We start from the raw sequence: 14,611 nt of genomic DNA, 5'->3' as shown, positions 1-14,611 counted from the left end.
ATCACTAATAAAATGTGCATTTTAAATGTAATGTAAGTCGTTTTAGATAAAAAAGCATCTTCCAAGTGCATTTATGTAAATGTAAAATGACTTATGGTGACATTTTTCATAGAGGCTTTTATGAACAAAATATGCAAACAAAAAGGTGTTGTGCTTGGAAAGTTCCATAAATAGGAGGTTGGTTCGCATCAGCTTACCTGTAAGAAAAAAATGTCCCTGCTATGACAGGTATCACTAAAATAAGTGTTGTTGTTTTTTATTTGTTATATTATTTTATATTATGAAATAAATGTTAAAATATTTTTAAACTTAATTTTTCTTCATAAATGTTTAAAAAAATTGCATTTACCTAAAATGTATTTTAAGACTGAAAATGCATTTTCTTGCCCATTTAAGTATATATTTTGACGGTTTAAACAAAACATATTTTAAATTTGAAAGGTATATTTCCTTATCCAACACTGTTTTTTCACCATATATTTAGCATAAAACTGAAATGTTTTTTACCCCTTGAAGTACATATTTTTGTATATTTTGGCATTTGAAGGTTTAAACAACATAATCATATGCTATTTAGCATAAATTTGAAAAATATGCTAAATGCTTTTTTTGCTGTATGGGTATTGTGTACACTTGTGAGATATGCTTTGCGCATTCTGGACGCTGCAATAAATATTAAACTTGTTTGAAATCCATCTACCCTATTTCTGACAAGCAAGAGAGCTGCAGTGAGCAATAGCCAATGATATTGCAAGATGAAAGATCTTAAGAAAGTGCAATTGCAATGGGAAGTGTGATCCAAAAAAAACATCAAATATATTTATTGATTCTGTGCAAATCAGTGCAAACAATTGCAATCCTTCCCTTGGTAGTGTTTGCTGACAATATCCTGTCTTATAGTGAGCACTAGGCTTTAGTTGCAGCCCTTAAATGTCCTCCACCACGTCTGGACCTCAAGGACACTTGTTGTACTGTGCATGTGCTGAAGAGACCGGCTCCGCGAAGGAGACACATCATGCTGGGTTTATAGCAGTGGTGACCAGACTCGATTAGTATAAGAAGCACGTCATCACATGCTGTTAGCATTTCTCTATATTCACACCCCTCCTCGTGGCCACATGTTCCTGCTGTGAGTCTGGAGGAGGGCTGCAGTGATGGGGATCAGAGATCCTTCGTCACAGGGTATCACTCGGGATGTTCAGAATGCCATATGACCTGCCATTTTTGAATATGTATCGGTATACTTTGCCCAGTACTTTTTCATTTCCAATGTAAAATATACATTATTTAAACAGAATTGGATATAAATTGTAATTATTTCAGAGATTAAGCATGCATCAAAGTGAGGTCATGAGATAACAATGTAGCATGCAGACGATTGGAACTTTTATTTTGCATACTGCGTATTGTTTCACATACTAGTTACAAAAAAGTTTACCTGCTGAAAAAGCAGCTTAAATCAGCCAAAATAAAACTTTGATAGTTTTTTTTTTCAGGATTCTTTAATGAATAGAAAGTGAGAAAGAATTTGAAATGCATATTTGTAACGTTATACATGCCTTTACTGTCACTTTATGCATCTTTCCTGAATAAAGAATATATAAATTTCTTACCGACCCCATACTTTTAAATGGCAGTATATAAATACGGGAAATTTTAGTGCAGGAAATGCTATCACATTATAAACACTTGATGCTTTTTTTAAAGAGTCCATTCCCTTTAGGAATAATTTGTACTTTGCATGAATAAAATACATCTGAAAAGGGTTGTAATAATTTTGCTTGTGACCTTCCTGTTAAGTCTGGTAAATCCTTTCGGTCACGGGGTCGAGAAAAAGTGGTATTGATCTAAATAGTCTGTGCAACCTCTTGATCTTAGTCTAGTTCTTCTAAAACGATCCTCTCCCCTTGGATTGATGGTTTCCCTTGATGTTAACAGTCCGGCTTTGATGAATGATGATCGGGGTGCATCTGTTGGGTGGGTTCTGCTTGGTGCTAATGGCTCTTTTGTAGCTCAAGACTCAGAGGTGAGGTGAACGCATGAGTGAGAATGTCCTCAGGCGCTGTGGGCTAGTTTAGCTCAAGTGTGGTTGGTTGTTTTTGAGGTCTTTTTTTATTTTCCCTCCACCCCCCCCCCCTCTCTCTCTCTCTCTCTGTCGCCTCCTCCGTTTACTCCTTTTTTCCTGCTCTCTCAATTGCTCAGCCCCTCGGGTGCCGGAAAGAAAGCCAATACAAAAAGGATTAGTGGGGGCTGACTTGTTTTTGATTTGTACAGTAACAAGATTTGATGGTCTGTGTTTAAACGTGATGGTATCAAAGAGAATAATGATCCACACAGCACGTTTCAGCATGACTGAGAAAGCTAATGGAAAGGCCAGATTTCGATTGTGCATTTAATGCCTAAAATTAATAAGCTGTTTTGAATTTTCAGTCACCACTTTTCTGTTGCCGCTAGCATCACAAACAAAATGGCTTAAAGGGATAGATCATCCAAAAATGAACATTATGTCATTAATTACTCACCCTCGTGTCGCCTAAGATAAAAATTAAGCTAAGAAAAAAAATAAAGCGATCAAGTCTCTTCAGAAAGTTTGGACTAAACCACTCAGTCTCACAATCTCTTTATGAACTTTTTGAAGTGTCAAAGTGGTAGTTGCGTAGCTGTCAGTGGAGGGACAGAAATCTCTCAGATTTCATCAAAAAGATCTTCATTTGTGTTCTGAAGATGAACGAAAGTCTCACAGGTTTGTAAAGACATGAGGGTGAGTAATTAAAAATTTTGGGTGAACTATCCCTTTAAATAATGATGGTTTTCCATCACTGTGCTACAAGAGTACCATGGTAGGAAGTCTATCTTGGTCAATCTAGTCTGTTCTGTTGTAATTATAATCTAATATGGCATTTCATGGTATTTTAAATCATCTAGGGTGTAATCTAATGCCATACAACCAGACTATTAGCATTTAAATGAGCATGCTCATTTCATCCAGTGCTAGCGTGGGCATGTGCTGTAATTGAGACATGACTCTTTGCCGAGCCTGTTTGGCATCTGATCCAGAGGTCTGTGGAAGCTTAACATGCAATAGCTTTCCAAACTCAACCATCCAGTCGACACATATAAGCTAAATCAGAGCAAAGTGGCTCAGTCCGTCACACTACTTGATCTTGTGAGGGAGTCTCTAACAAAACATGTGACATCTGGTTTTTTTAATGTTTCTCTGGTAAGGATACAGACACTGATGTCAGTTAGAAGACCTTTTATCTGTTTTTATTGTATTGTCATTATGAAATTATGTAACCTACACTACTGTTCCAAATGTTGGGGTTATTCCTTCGTTTTTTTCCCCTTCTTTTTTCTAAAAAATAATAATACTTTTATTCAACAAGGCCACATTAAATTGATCAAATGTGATGGTAATAAAGACAATTATATTATTAAAAATTTTAAATAAATGCTGTTCTTTTGAACCTTCTGAAGAAAAAATAAATGCATCAGTTTTCACAAAAATATTAAGCAGCACAACTGTTTTCAACATTGATAATAATCAGAAATGTTTCTTGAGCAGAAAAATGATTTCTGAAGGATCATGTGACACTGAAGACTGGAGTAATGGTGCTGAAAATTCAGCTTTGCGTCGCAGGAATATATTATAAAATATAATAAAACAGAACAGTCATTTTAAACTGCAATAATATTTCACAGTTTCACTAAATGAAGTTTTATGTAACAAAGTTCGGGAGGAGCATGTTCAGGTAATCATCCAATCAGCACAAGAAGAAGCCAGTATAAATAAAGCCTTCCCTTACCTCCTGTCTCATGACAAATTTCTCAGCATCCCGCCACCACCCCATCACCTCACATTCAGATGGGTCTGCTCATAGATTCCTATGATCTATACATTCATAGGGGGGAGTACTCTGGGGTCGGGCTGAATTGGTCGGTCGCCAAATACGCATTATAATATTACATCAGATTTAATTAACATGTGAACTCGTGAATCAAATAAATGCAGCCTTGGTGAGAATAAGAGACTTTTTTTTTAAACAGTAAGCAAACAGTAAGTGTTTAGTAGTGTTTAAAATCCCCAAAATCACAGTGTTTTTGGTTTTAATTTCAGATTTTTTAAGTTTTAATCACTGTAGGTACAGTGTTACTTTTATGCAGGAAAACATGAGATTTACCCTCCAGACTACATGTACAGTAAATTGTAGAGTAAAGCTGATTCTTCTTGCCTAAACAAGGTGAAGATATAGGTCAATCTCTGTCTACATTCGCAGAGGAACATCATCACAATCTTCAGTTCTGCTTGTGAATGACAAAAGTGCTTCTGGTGATGCTAGTACAGCTCCTGTCTTTAATGGGGAAAGATGAAATTGATTATCAAAATTATGTTTCATTAACATATACCTGCAATAAAACAATGATGTCATAATTTTATCTCAAATTATGCAAAAAGATGCCTCTGTTAACAAGGCGATTAGCTCTTTTACCTGAAAGGCACGTCTTCCATTCCTTAAGCAGCATATTTGCATTTTCTCCCTTTTTTCAATCCGTCTCCTTGCACTGTTTCTTGCATGACTAAGCCCAAAGAAGGGAATTATGGGTAGTAACAACGCCTCCATTTCCTGTCACGGCTAACAAAGTAATGATCTTCGATCGCATTCTTTCCCTGTTCGAACAAATTGCTGAAAACTAAATGCGAGGCGCAGACACTGATTCTTTAATCAGAGACTTTTCTCATGCATTCATCGTGATTACCAGTCTAGAGCGGCAGAGTAAACTAAACAGGAATGAATGGATGGGTGAAAAGCACATTTGCGAGGGGAAATAGTGGCCGGAGGGAATTAGAAGACAGATTAGCAAAACAACGCTCTGTGATAGACAAGTGAAGAATTGAAAGAGAGATGAAATGCCGTTTTCTAGCCACTGTTTTTGTGAATAACAAGACTATAAATATGTGTGTGTGCGGTGGGTGATGGAGAAGAACATAAACTACAGTTGCTCAGCACAGATTGTGGTTATTGATCTTGTGTGTGTGCGTGCGTGTGTGCGTGTGTGTGTGTGTGTGTGTGTGTGTGTGTGTGTGTGTGTGAGAGTGTTTGTTGTGTCCTAGCATGCAGCAATGATAATCCCTGAGATGTTTAGTAGCTTTGGCTATCCATCTAATATTCTCTTTTTCTTTATCATTCTCTTTTCAATGACAACGTTTATAAACATGCACCCTCATTCGATTATAAGGAGATTTAGGCAATATTGCAATTAAACTTTACCTCATGTAAACACAATGCTTTGATCAAATTGATGAGATTAAGATCATAAAAACTTTAATCACAATAAGCAGTCATTTAAACACTTTAATCACATATTCAACTCTGACCAAAATGCATGTGTGTTCATGCTGACAGCGTTGCGCGACATGAACATAGTGCAATATACTGAATGGTCGAAAATATCGAAATGGAGGCATTTTAGGCTTGTCTCCGGAAAAAGGACAGAGGCCAGATACCAAAGAACCGGCAAGCAAATATGTGGAAGAGTTTGGCCAAGTCATTGTTGTCCAGTCACAAATGAACTAAATCCATCTAGATCAGAGGGTTTCAATCATTTAAATGCCAAGGACAGAAAAAGAGAGTATAAAAATCGAGTGTCTGTAGTCCTCTCAGGGCTGCAATAAACACAGCTACTTATTCCATTCACTCCCACCCCCTCCCTTCTGGGGTCCTTCCAAAGCCACACCCCCAAAACACATGAGCGCGCGATGCCGACCGCTCAGCTGCCAGCTGGAGGACGCGTTTGCCAGCGGCGAGCGGAGAGGAGCATGTAGTGACATCATGTCAGAATCACATGTAATAAAATACCTAACTTTATCATTATGAATATAAACAACTAACATGGCTGTTAGTACTCACTATCAAGCTAGCATATCGATACTGGTAAAGTTTAAAATATATTGAGTTTGATTCGGTAACGAGCTAGTAACATAAGGCAAAGCTAAAAACAGGTTGCATTGATATGCATTGATATTGATTACATTGAATTTCGTGTAAGATTCATAACATATACGGTGTTTTGCATGTAAGAGCTTCCACGATGAAAGCACTGTTGGCTCTGATGAGGACTACACTCCGCAGACAAGTACCGCATCGTCGCGGTCATAGCCTTTTTGGTCATAGCCTTTTCGAATACTGTCTTCCTTTTTTTGCCTTGTTTGCCTTCGCTGACTGTATATGCAGGTACTGGGAATTTTGACTGCTCTTTCTCTGCCATAACTGTGATTCTTCCTAGCTTCCGTGCCTCTTCGCCTCCTCGAGTCAAACGGGTGCGCGCATGTGGGCAGCTCCTGTAGCGGCAGGGGTGGTAGCCATGGTAGCGAGGGAGAGTGACAGTCGCCCAGCCAATCATTTCATTCGTTCCGAATGGAAATAAGTAGCTGTGTTTATTGCAGCCCTGAGAGGACTACAGACACTCGATTTTTATACTCTCCTTTTCAGAGTACTTACATTTTAATTATGTATTGATAAAGACAGTTTAAACAAATTTGGGGAAAAGTTTTTTAGAAAAAACCTGCCTTTAACAACACCCACATTTTCATAGCCAGTATTCAGCAACTTATCCCATTATGTTGAATGATGGGGTTGGAATGCTACAAAATTGATCACTTTAATGCTATTTTTTATGTTCCGGTTGTTGTTTTTGCTTTCTGTGTAATCATTCAGTTTGAGGTTGACATATTGAGGAAAATATTTTTACACATTTGGAATGAGCTGATGGATGTTGTGCAGAAAGATGAAGCGTCTGTCATGCGTGCGTGCGTGTGTGTGTGTGAGTGTGTGTGTGTTCCTGGTAAACCCTACATTATGGTTATACCCCACAAAAATGGCAATATCCCAAAAAAAAAATAAATAAATAAATAAGTGATGTTTTTTGAAAATGTAAAAATGCAGAAAGTTTTCTGTGATGGGTAGGTTAGTGTAAGGGGTTGTATAGAATATACAGTTTATACAGTATAAAAAAATGGAAAGTCCCCATAAAACATGAAAACACAACATGTGTTTATTATATTTTTATTTACACTACTTTTCAAAAGTTTGGGGCCAGTAAGATTTTTTAAAATGTTTTTGAAAATATATGTGGTCAGAACAATAATACTGTGAAATATTATTAGAATTTAAAAATGTAATTTATTCCTGTGATTTTCAGCATCATTACTCCAGTCTTCAGTGTCACATGATCCGCAACATTTTAAAAAACATTTTCCTCTCGTTTTAAACACAGAGTATATAGAGATACAATATGTGATAATAGTGGGGGGTAATGAGTAATGAGAAGGAGAGGAAGTGATGTGGGCTGCCTCGGGATGCTGTGGAATATTCCTGCCGGCTGCCAGCTCTCCCTTTATCGCTTGCTGCCGTATGGGATACATATTCATGCCTGCCTATGCTTCAGTGCATCTGAGAGCTGCCCACACACACACAACATGAAAGTTGAACACTTCTGAATGACTCAGCTATCTCTACTCAAACCTCATGCTCTTAAAGGGACAGTTCACCCAAAAAATGAAAAGTCTGTTACTTTTCCAAAGGTGAACATGGTCCCTTTAAGAGCATGGGACCATAAATCTCCCAATGGAGTTTATTCTGGCCAGCATTTTGCAACCCAGGGGATTGTGGTTCCTTGCAAACTGTTGTAATTATGCAAATGGAATAATTGGACCGTTTCCTCAAATTCTTTGCCAGCCAAGACAGATTATTGATTGGAGACGGAAAGAGGACGAGGAGAGGATAAGAAATTGGGAAGGAGACGGGTAGACAGAAGGGCCTTGTGTCCTCAATAAACGTCCTGACCTGAAGGAAACACTATCTGGGAAGAGTGAAAACAACAGAAATAGAGATGTAGAAATAGAGAGTTTGTTCGGTCGACAAATTTAATTAGCCAAACTCTCAATCTCCTCTGTTTTTGTGTGTGTCGTGCATATCTAAGCTGGATCCGTAACGTTTATCTGTGATAAATTGAGAGCATGTTTGATTTTGTGTGCGTTTGCAGTCGTGAACGTGTGTGTCTATTTAAGGAGTCTGAATTAATTTGCTAATGTGCCTGCGGTAAACACACAAGACTCCTTACAGCTGCATTGGATTCTTTAAGAGGGAACGAGTGCAGACTATCAGCAGCGAGTCAAAAAGCCCAATTAGTCATTTATATTGGTAGTTGCATTATAAGGATGAGTGAATCTCACAAAACCTGTCAAGAACATGTCATAGCTCACCCTTGAATTAAAATAAAGGAATGAGAAATTATATTTTGCGTAAATGCAGTCGGGCTACTTTTAAAATAAATCATTATTATTTTGATGACAATAAAGCGCATCGCTGATTGCTTCACATATGTTTATTAAAATAAAAATCATTGTATGGATCCTTTGAGAATCATGGGAAAATCTTAAAACTAAAAATTATGCTTTTGAAAATTTTGGAGCAAATTGTGCCTAATTTTCCATACAAAATGTAATGCATATAAAATAATATAATACTATAATAAATATATTTTCTCATTTTCCTTTTGATTTTAAAAATCAAAATGCAATATATATATATATATATAGAGTAGGCTATTTATTTTGACTTGAGTTGTTGGAAATTCGTAACTGTGTGTGTGTGTGTGTGTGTGTGTGTGTGTGTAACTGTGTGTGTATATATATATATATATAGAGAGAGAGAGAGAGAGAGAGAGAGAGAGAGAGAGTATTATGGTATCATACGTTATGCTGATAGCTTAATACTGTACATGTTTAAATCCTTTGAGAACAATGAGGAAAAAAAAATCAAAACTATAAGCCATATGTTTGAGTGTGTGTGTGTAGGATATATGTTTGTGTGCGTGTGTGTGTGTGTGTGTGTGTGTGTGTCTGTGTGTATATCTACATTCTCATTATTTTCATTTAGATTTTAGGGTGAAATGTGACCTGGACATTATGCATTATCATTGTGGCTTTTGAATATCAAATACGTGGTTTTGTTTAGTAGTTTGCATGCGTTTGTTTGCATGCGTCCGCTATGTGTTTGTAGTGTGTGTCTGTCTCTGTATGAGGAGAATGTATAATGGCAGAAGTGTACCAGCCCAAAACGGCATTTCTTACATAAGACTGAGTGCCCGTTGATCTGGAACTAAGAAAGGCTGGCACAAGCCAGCTCATAGTTCACTCGTGCGTCTCAGAAACAGCTCTTCCCTTCCCTCTGCTGGTCAAAGGCAGGCATTACAATGCCATGACACAAAGATATAAATCACAATGCATTTATCCCATTAATATCTAATCTCTTTCCAGAATGATCATTCACATTAACTTTATGACTTCCTATGTGGTCTTTAATTGTATTTTCCATTCTGTTATGCTTCCATTAACAATGTGTTTGTATACAGTGTCCTGAATGTAAAATGCCTCATTATTCTTTGTAATTGAATCCTTTGAATAATGTTATCAGTTTTTTTTTTTCTTGTATCATTGCTTAGTCCATCTCCTTCTGCACTCACTCTGCTGTTTCATTTTTTTCTGTTTTGTTGCACTCCACAATCATGCAGCACCTGATGGACGCCAGGAGGACAAAGGTTTGTTGTCATGTTCGCCACCGCTAGCGTGCGCAGAACATGGGACCTGATCCTGTCCCGATCTTTAATCAAAACCAGACTGTACCCTGAACCTGATCCCTGGATTCAGATCTCACAGGTTTCTTTGAGTTTGTTCTTATCTACTAGGGATGCACAATAATGGTGACAATATCGGTATAAACCATATTTGGATTTTTAATTATTGCTTTGGTCTGATTAGGGCGATATTGGAAGCTATGGAAGCTTGTTATCGCCACTGAATAAAAAAAGGTAATTGTGACTTTTTTATCTCACAATTCAGACTTTATAACTCACAATTCTGGATTTTTTTCTCTTGCAGTTGTGAGTTTATATCTCACAATTCGGACTTTTAGATAGAAACTGGCAATCGTGAGAAAAAAAGTGAGGATTACGAAATAAAAAGTCGTAATTACCTATTTTATTTTATTTTTCAAATTAAAGGGCAAAAACAAGCTTTCATATAGGAATCAGATTTATTTTATTTTATTTTATTTTATTTTATTTTATTTTATTTTATTTTATTTTATGTATTTTGCCAAATTTCTATTTTCTATGGTATGTTTTTGATGTGATAAAGCATGTACATGTATTAAAAGATCAAGAGTAACTTAACTAAAAAAACATTTAAAAGACAAAACATTATAGATTCCATTGGCAAGCATACTTGCAGGATAACAACAGCAAAAAAAAAAAAAGTATATAAGTGCATCTCTACTAGCTGCTGATCTGAGACCTGAATTGCCATTTTAATTAATATCTTTATCTTTAAATGGATCAGATCTTTATATAAGGACAACCTCAAAAAGGCAAATGTTCCCTTATCTGCTCCTCCGTGTTCCTGCAAGATAAGCTAAGACGGGGTACTCAGGCCTTAAATAGCTGATTCTTTCCTAAAATCCTGACCAAAAGCATGCCTGTGATACTCGATTTAACCGGTTCTTCTGTCAGAATTGTGTGTTCTGTTTGTGATAGTGCAAGGGTGTGTGTTGATCTAAATTTCCTGAGATGATTGTGGGTTATCTGATCCAGTTCTGGGCCCATATACTCTCTCATTCTGCCGAAGGCACCACATGTGCCACATAGACTAGAAAACCCCATTATCTTGTGACTATTTCTAGCACAGTTTTTTGTCATTAACCTTATTTAACGAGTTATTAGTTAGTGTTTTCTCAGGAGAAACCTAATCTTTTCCTGTTTCCTCTCCTAGTATAGACCACACTGTGGTTTTCCCACCATATCATTAATTTGGTTTCCTTTAGATATATATATCTAGATATTGATACATTTGGCAGTTTGGCTATTCAGCAATCAGCATTTACTGCATTCATGATTAGCAATTAAAAAAATGACTAAGTCATTATGAATTCAAAAATTAACCAGTTAATTTAAGTAATCTGTACACAAACCAGGTACAATGCTGCAATGCTCATTATTCATCAATCAGTTCTAGCCCCGCCCATAGAGAAATCTTATTGGTCCAAATGTCTTATTTTACACTGTAAAAAAAAAGTGATCAGTTGACTTAACTTAAAAAAAAAGTGAGGAAACCCATTGCCTTAAAATTATTAAGTAGATAAACTTCATGCATAATTGAAAGAATTAAGTTATGTGGAACTGTCAAGTTACGCATGAAGTTTATTAACTTAATAATTTCAAGGCAAGGGGTTGCCTGACTTTTTTTAAGGAAGTCACCTGATCACTTTTTACAGTACAACATTTCTAATAAATTTTTTGTTAATTAATTGTTAACGTTTATATTTCATATCAGTTTAATTTCAATTACAGAATTTTTTTTTACTAGTTTTCAGTTATACCCTGGTCCAAAGTCCCTACTTTCTTCCAACATCAAATACGTTCTGATTGGCTGTCATTTTGTCACTTTTCAGGTTTTAACTTTCGTTGAGGACAGAAAAATAGCTTGATGCTGAAAACTTGTAGCGTGACACCTGGTTAAAGGCACGTTCCCATCAAGGACAATAACTATAATGATAACGGCAAAGATTTAGTTTAAATTGAAAGATTTAGTTAAAAATTATTATAAATTTAGAAGAATAGCAGTCCACACCACGACTATAACGATAATAACAAAGAGGGATGATATCATTGGAATCACTTTCAGAACTTTTGTTTGAATCGATGAACAATAGAATCATTGACAGCCAATCAGAATTCATCCTGCTTTAAAAAGATCAAGCATTTAAGGCGGCAACTGACAAAACTTATAATAAACAAAATGATATTGTGCGTTGGTGTGGAGTTATCTTTATAGTTATCGTTCTTGATGTGAACGGGCCTTAAGATGCAGTGTGATATGTTTATACATCACAGTGAGGTCTTTATAACCTTTATTTCAAAATCTAACCTGATGTTTTTGATCTCAAAACATGGGTCTGGTTGGGGATACCCTCTGATTATTGTCTAAATCCCAAAGATCCCACAGCATGTCAAATTCATTCCTGCATTCGTTTTCTTCTCCAGCACCTCCAGTTGACCATTCAGGCCTTGCAGGACGAGCTGAGGACTCAACGCGACCTCAACCATCTTCTCCAGCAGGAGAGCGGCTCGCGGGGCAGCGGGGGCGATCACTTCACCACCATCGAGCTGACCGAAGAGAACTTCCGTCGACTCCAAGCCGAACACGACCGTCAGGCCAAAGAGCTCTTCCTCCTGAGGAAGACGCTGGAAGAGATGGAGCTGAGGATCGAGACGCAGAAGCAGACGCTGGGAGCCAGAGACGAGTCCATAAAGAAGCTATTGGAGATGTTGCAGAGTAAAGGGCTTCCCTCAGCCTCAGGAAGAGCTTCAGATGAGGAGGAACAAGAGCGAGCCAGGCGTATAGCTGAAGCAGAAGCTCAGCTGGGACACCTAGAGGTGATATTAGACCAGAAAGAGAAGGAAAACATCCATCTGAGAGAGGTATCAGGTTCTACTCAAACTTTTTTGGGGGGTTGAAAGTGGATTTTAGTGGATGTAACAGTTTCAAAGCGTTTTCTAAGCAGAGACTATATTTCAATAGAGACAGTCACAGACAGTCTCCATGGAACAATCTGAGGTTAAGTGGTTTGCCATTGTAATAAGCAGAGAGATAGTCAGATGCAACTTAGACAATAACAGCATATGGTCACTGAGTCATCTGGACCCGAGAGAAAAACGTGAGGAGATCCATGCCAGCACTGTTGCAGCCACACAGATAATGCACATCATTCACTATGTGCTCAAAGAGAATAGTTTTAACATGACGTCACACCCTTATAGAAATGCCCACCTGGAGGGCAAAACAAGGCTTTCCCCCCATTGCCCTCCAGTCATTTTAATCATGTTTGTACTAAATACTATTGTAAGACATTGATATTAAACAACCATCACTGATGATGCATAGTATGTCCCCAGTGTTTTTAGTGATTGGAATACCACAGCAGGTGCTGTTTATGGATCACAAGTGCCCAAAACTCACATCTTTTTTTCTTTTTTGAGATGGAAAAGAGAAACAGGCCTTTGATGCAGGTCTGTGGATGCTTTGCCCTCCAGGTCTCTGCGCCACTCACGTGACTGAAAAGTGTGAATAAGATGAAACTATGAAAAAGTGAATAAGATCAGAATGCACAATGTGATCATCAGATGTTCCTGGATTGACATTGACACTGACATTGGGTTGGGTCAGGGTTAGGGATAGAGTTAGGGCTACATTAACCTCACACTATGTTTATTTTTATAAAGGGTGATAGCTTTGGTATTTCCATTTTTGTGTTTTGTGTTTGCAATTATATTTAATATAATGTTCAGTTTTTTTCTCAGGAGCTTCATCGCAGAAACCAGCTTCACCAAGACCCTGGAAAAACTAAAGCTCTTCAGACTATCATAGAGATGAAGGTAAAGATCCGCCAATGCTTTTATACACTGCTTTTCAGAAGTTTGGGTCCAGTAAGAAAACACTCATCAAGGGTGCATAAAAAAGGGTGTTAAATTGATCAAAAGTGACAGGAAAGACATTTCTAGTGTTACAAAAGATTTCTATTTCAAATAAATGCTGATGTATCACCGTTTCGAATATTAAGCAGCACAACTTTATAAATTACATTTAAAAATGTATATAAATAAATAATATTTTTTACAATATTGCTGTTTTTAATATATTTTTGATCAAATAAATGCATCCTTGGTGAGTATAAAAGACTGGTGTACTGTCATTATAGTATGAAGTTCATTATATATGGCATGTTCTGACCGTTCTTGAAGAACAATAGACTGAAAAAGCAAACAGAATATGAACAGAATAAACCAGAAAGATGAGAAATGTCTGATGGCAGATCCACTGCAGCATGCTGGTTAATGGCTGAATGAAACAGTAAGTGAGTTTGTGCGTTCACAGACAGAGCAACTCCTGCCAACAGAAGCATTACACACCGCTCTAAAAATAAAGCATGACCTCATGCAAGGCACGCACACACCCCTCGGGTCCACTGTGATTGGAGCTAAATATTACCCAGAGTTCACCCCTGCATCCATGTGACATGTAAGCATTGATGATACACTCCTATTCAAAGTGCAAATTCGCTAATTCGATTTATGCATTTTCCCTCAACCAAAAACTGCAAAAGCTACTCCACCTGTACTGGTTTCCATTGCTCTTTTAACCTTTAGCATCACCGGTAGTGTTCTCTCGCCCTATTGGCTGAGCCGGGATGCTGATTCTGGTGCCATGGGAACAGGTGGAGTTGTTTACAACACAGAGAGCATGAATGCAGGCGTGGGAGAGGATGACAGAAAAGAGAGCACTGTGATCTGTTTGCTTATGCTCTGAAGATGGATATTATCTTTCATAGAGCCACGAGGTATAGCGTTACATCCATATGCTAAAAACAAATAGAACTATTGCACATTTGAATAGGCTATGCCTTAAAAACATTGACGAGAAGCCTAGCTGTGATTTATCTAGGGAATCGACTCTCTGTGTACAGTATATGGGAAATGGGATATTGGCTTTCAAAGG

General features: G+C 37.4%; 1 protein-coding gene across 7 annotated transcripts in view; it reads left to right on the top strand.

The window, feature by feature from the left end:
- erc2 (ELKS/RAB6-interacting/CAST family member 2) overlaps window positions 1-14,611 on the top strand; it is a 48,178-nt gene that overhangs the window by 11,767 nt on the left and 21,800 nt on the right. For 2 of the 7 annotated variants that reach the window (XM_084395632.1, XM_084395628.1), the window contains exons 3-5: window positions 9,574-9,600; window positions 12,100-12,537; window positions 13,417-13,491. In XM_084395632.1, the coding sequence (XP_084251758.1) occupies window positions 9,574-9,600; window positions 12,100-12,537; window positions 13,417-13,491 (540 nt within the window). Of the gene's footprint in view, window positions 1-9,573; window positions 9,601-12,099; window positions 12,538-13,404; window positions 13,492-14,611 lie in introns of all 7 variants that reach the window. The other 5 variants (XM_084395630.1, XM_084395627.1, XM_084395633.1 and 2 more) reach the window with 3 other exon arrangements.

Source organism: Rutilus rutilus (assembly GCF_951802725.1).
Source record: "Rutilus rutilus genome assembly, chromosome: 22".
In the NCBI taxonomy this organism is placed as follows: Eukaryota; Metazoa; Chordata; class Actinopteri; order Cypriniformes; family Leuciscidae; genus Rutilus; species Rutilus rutilus.
Note: the sequence above shows the minus strand (reverse complement) of the source record. Positions and strands in the feature narration are given on the sequence as shown.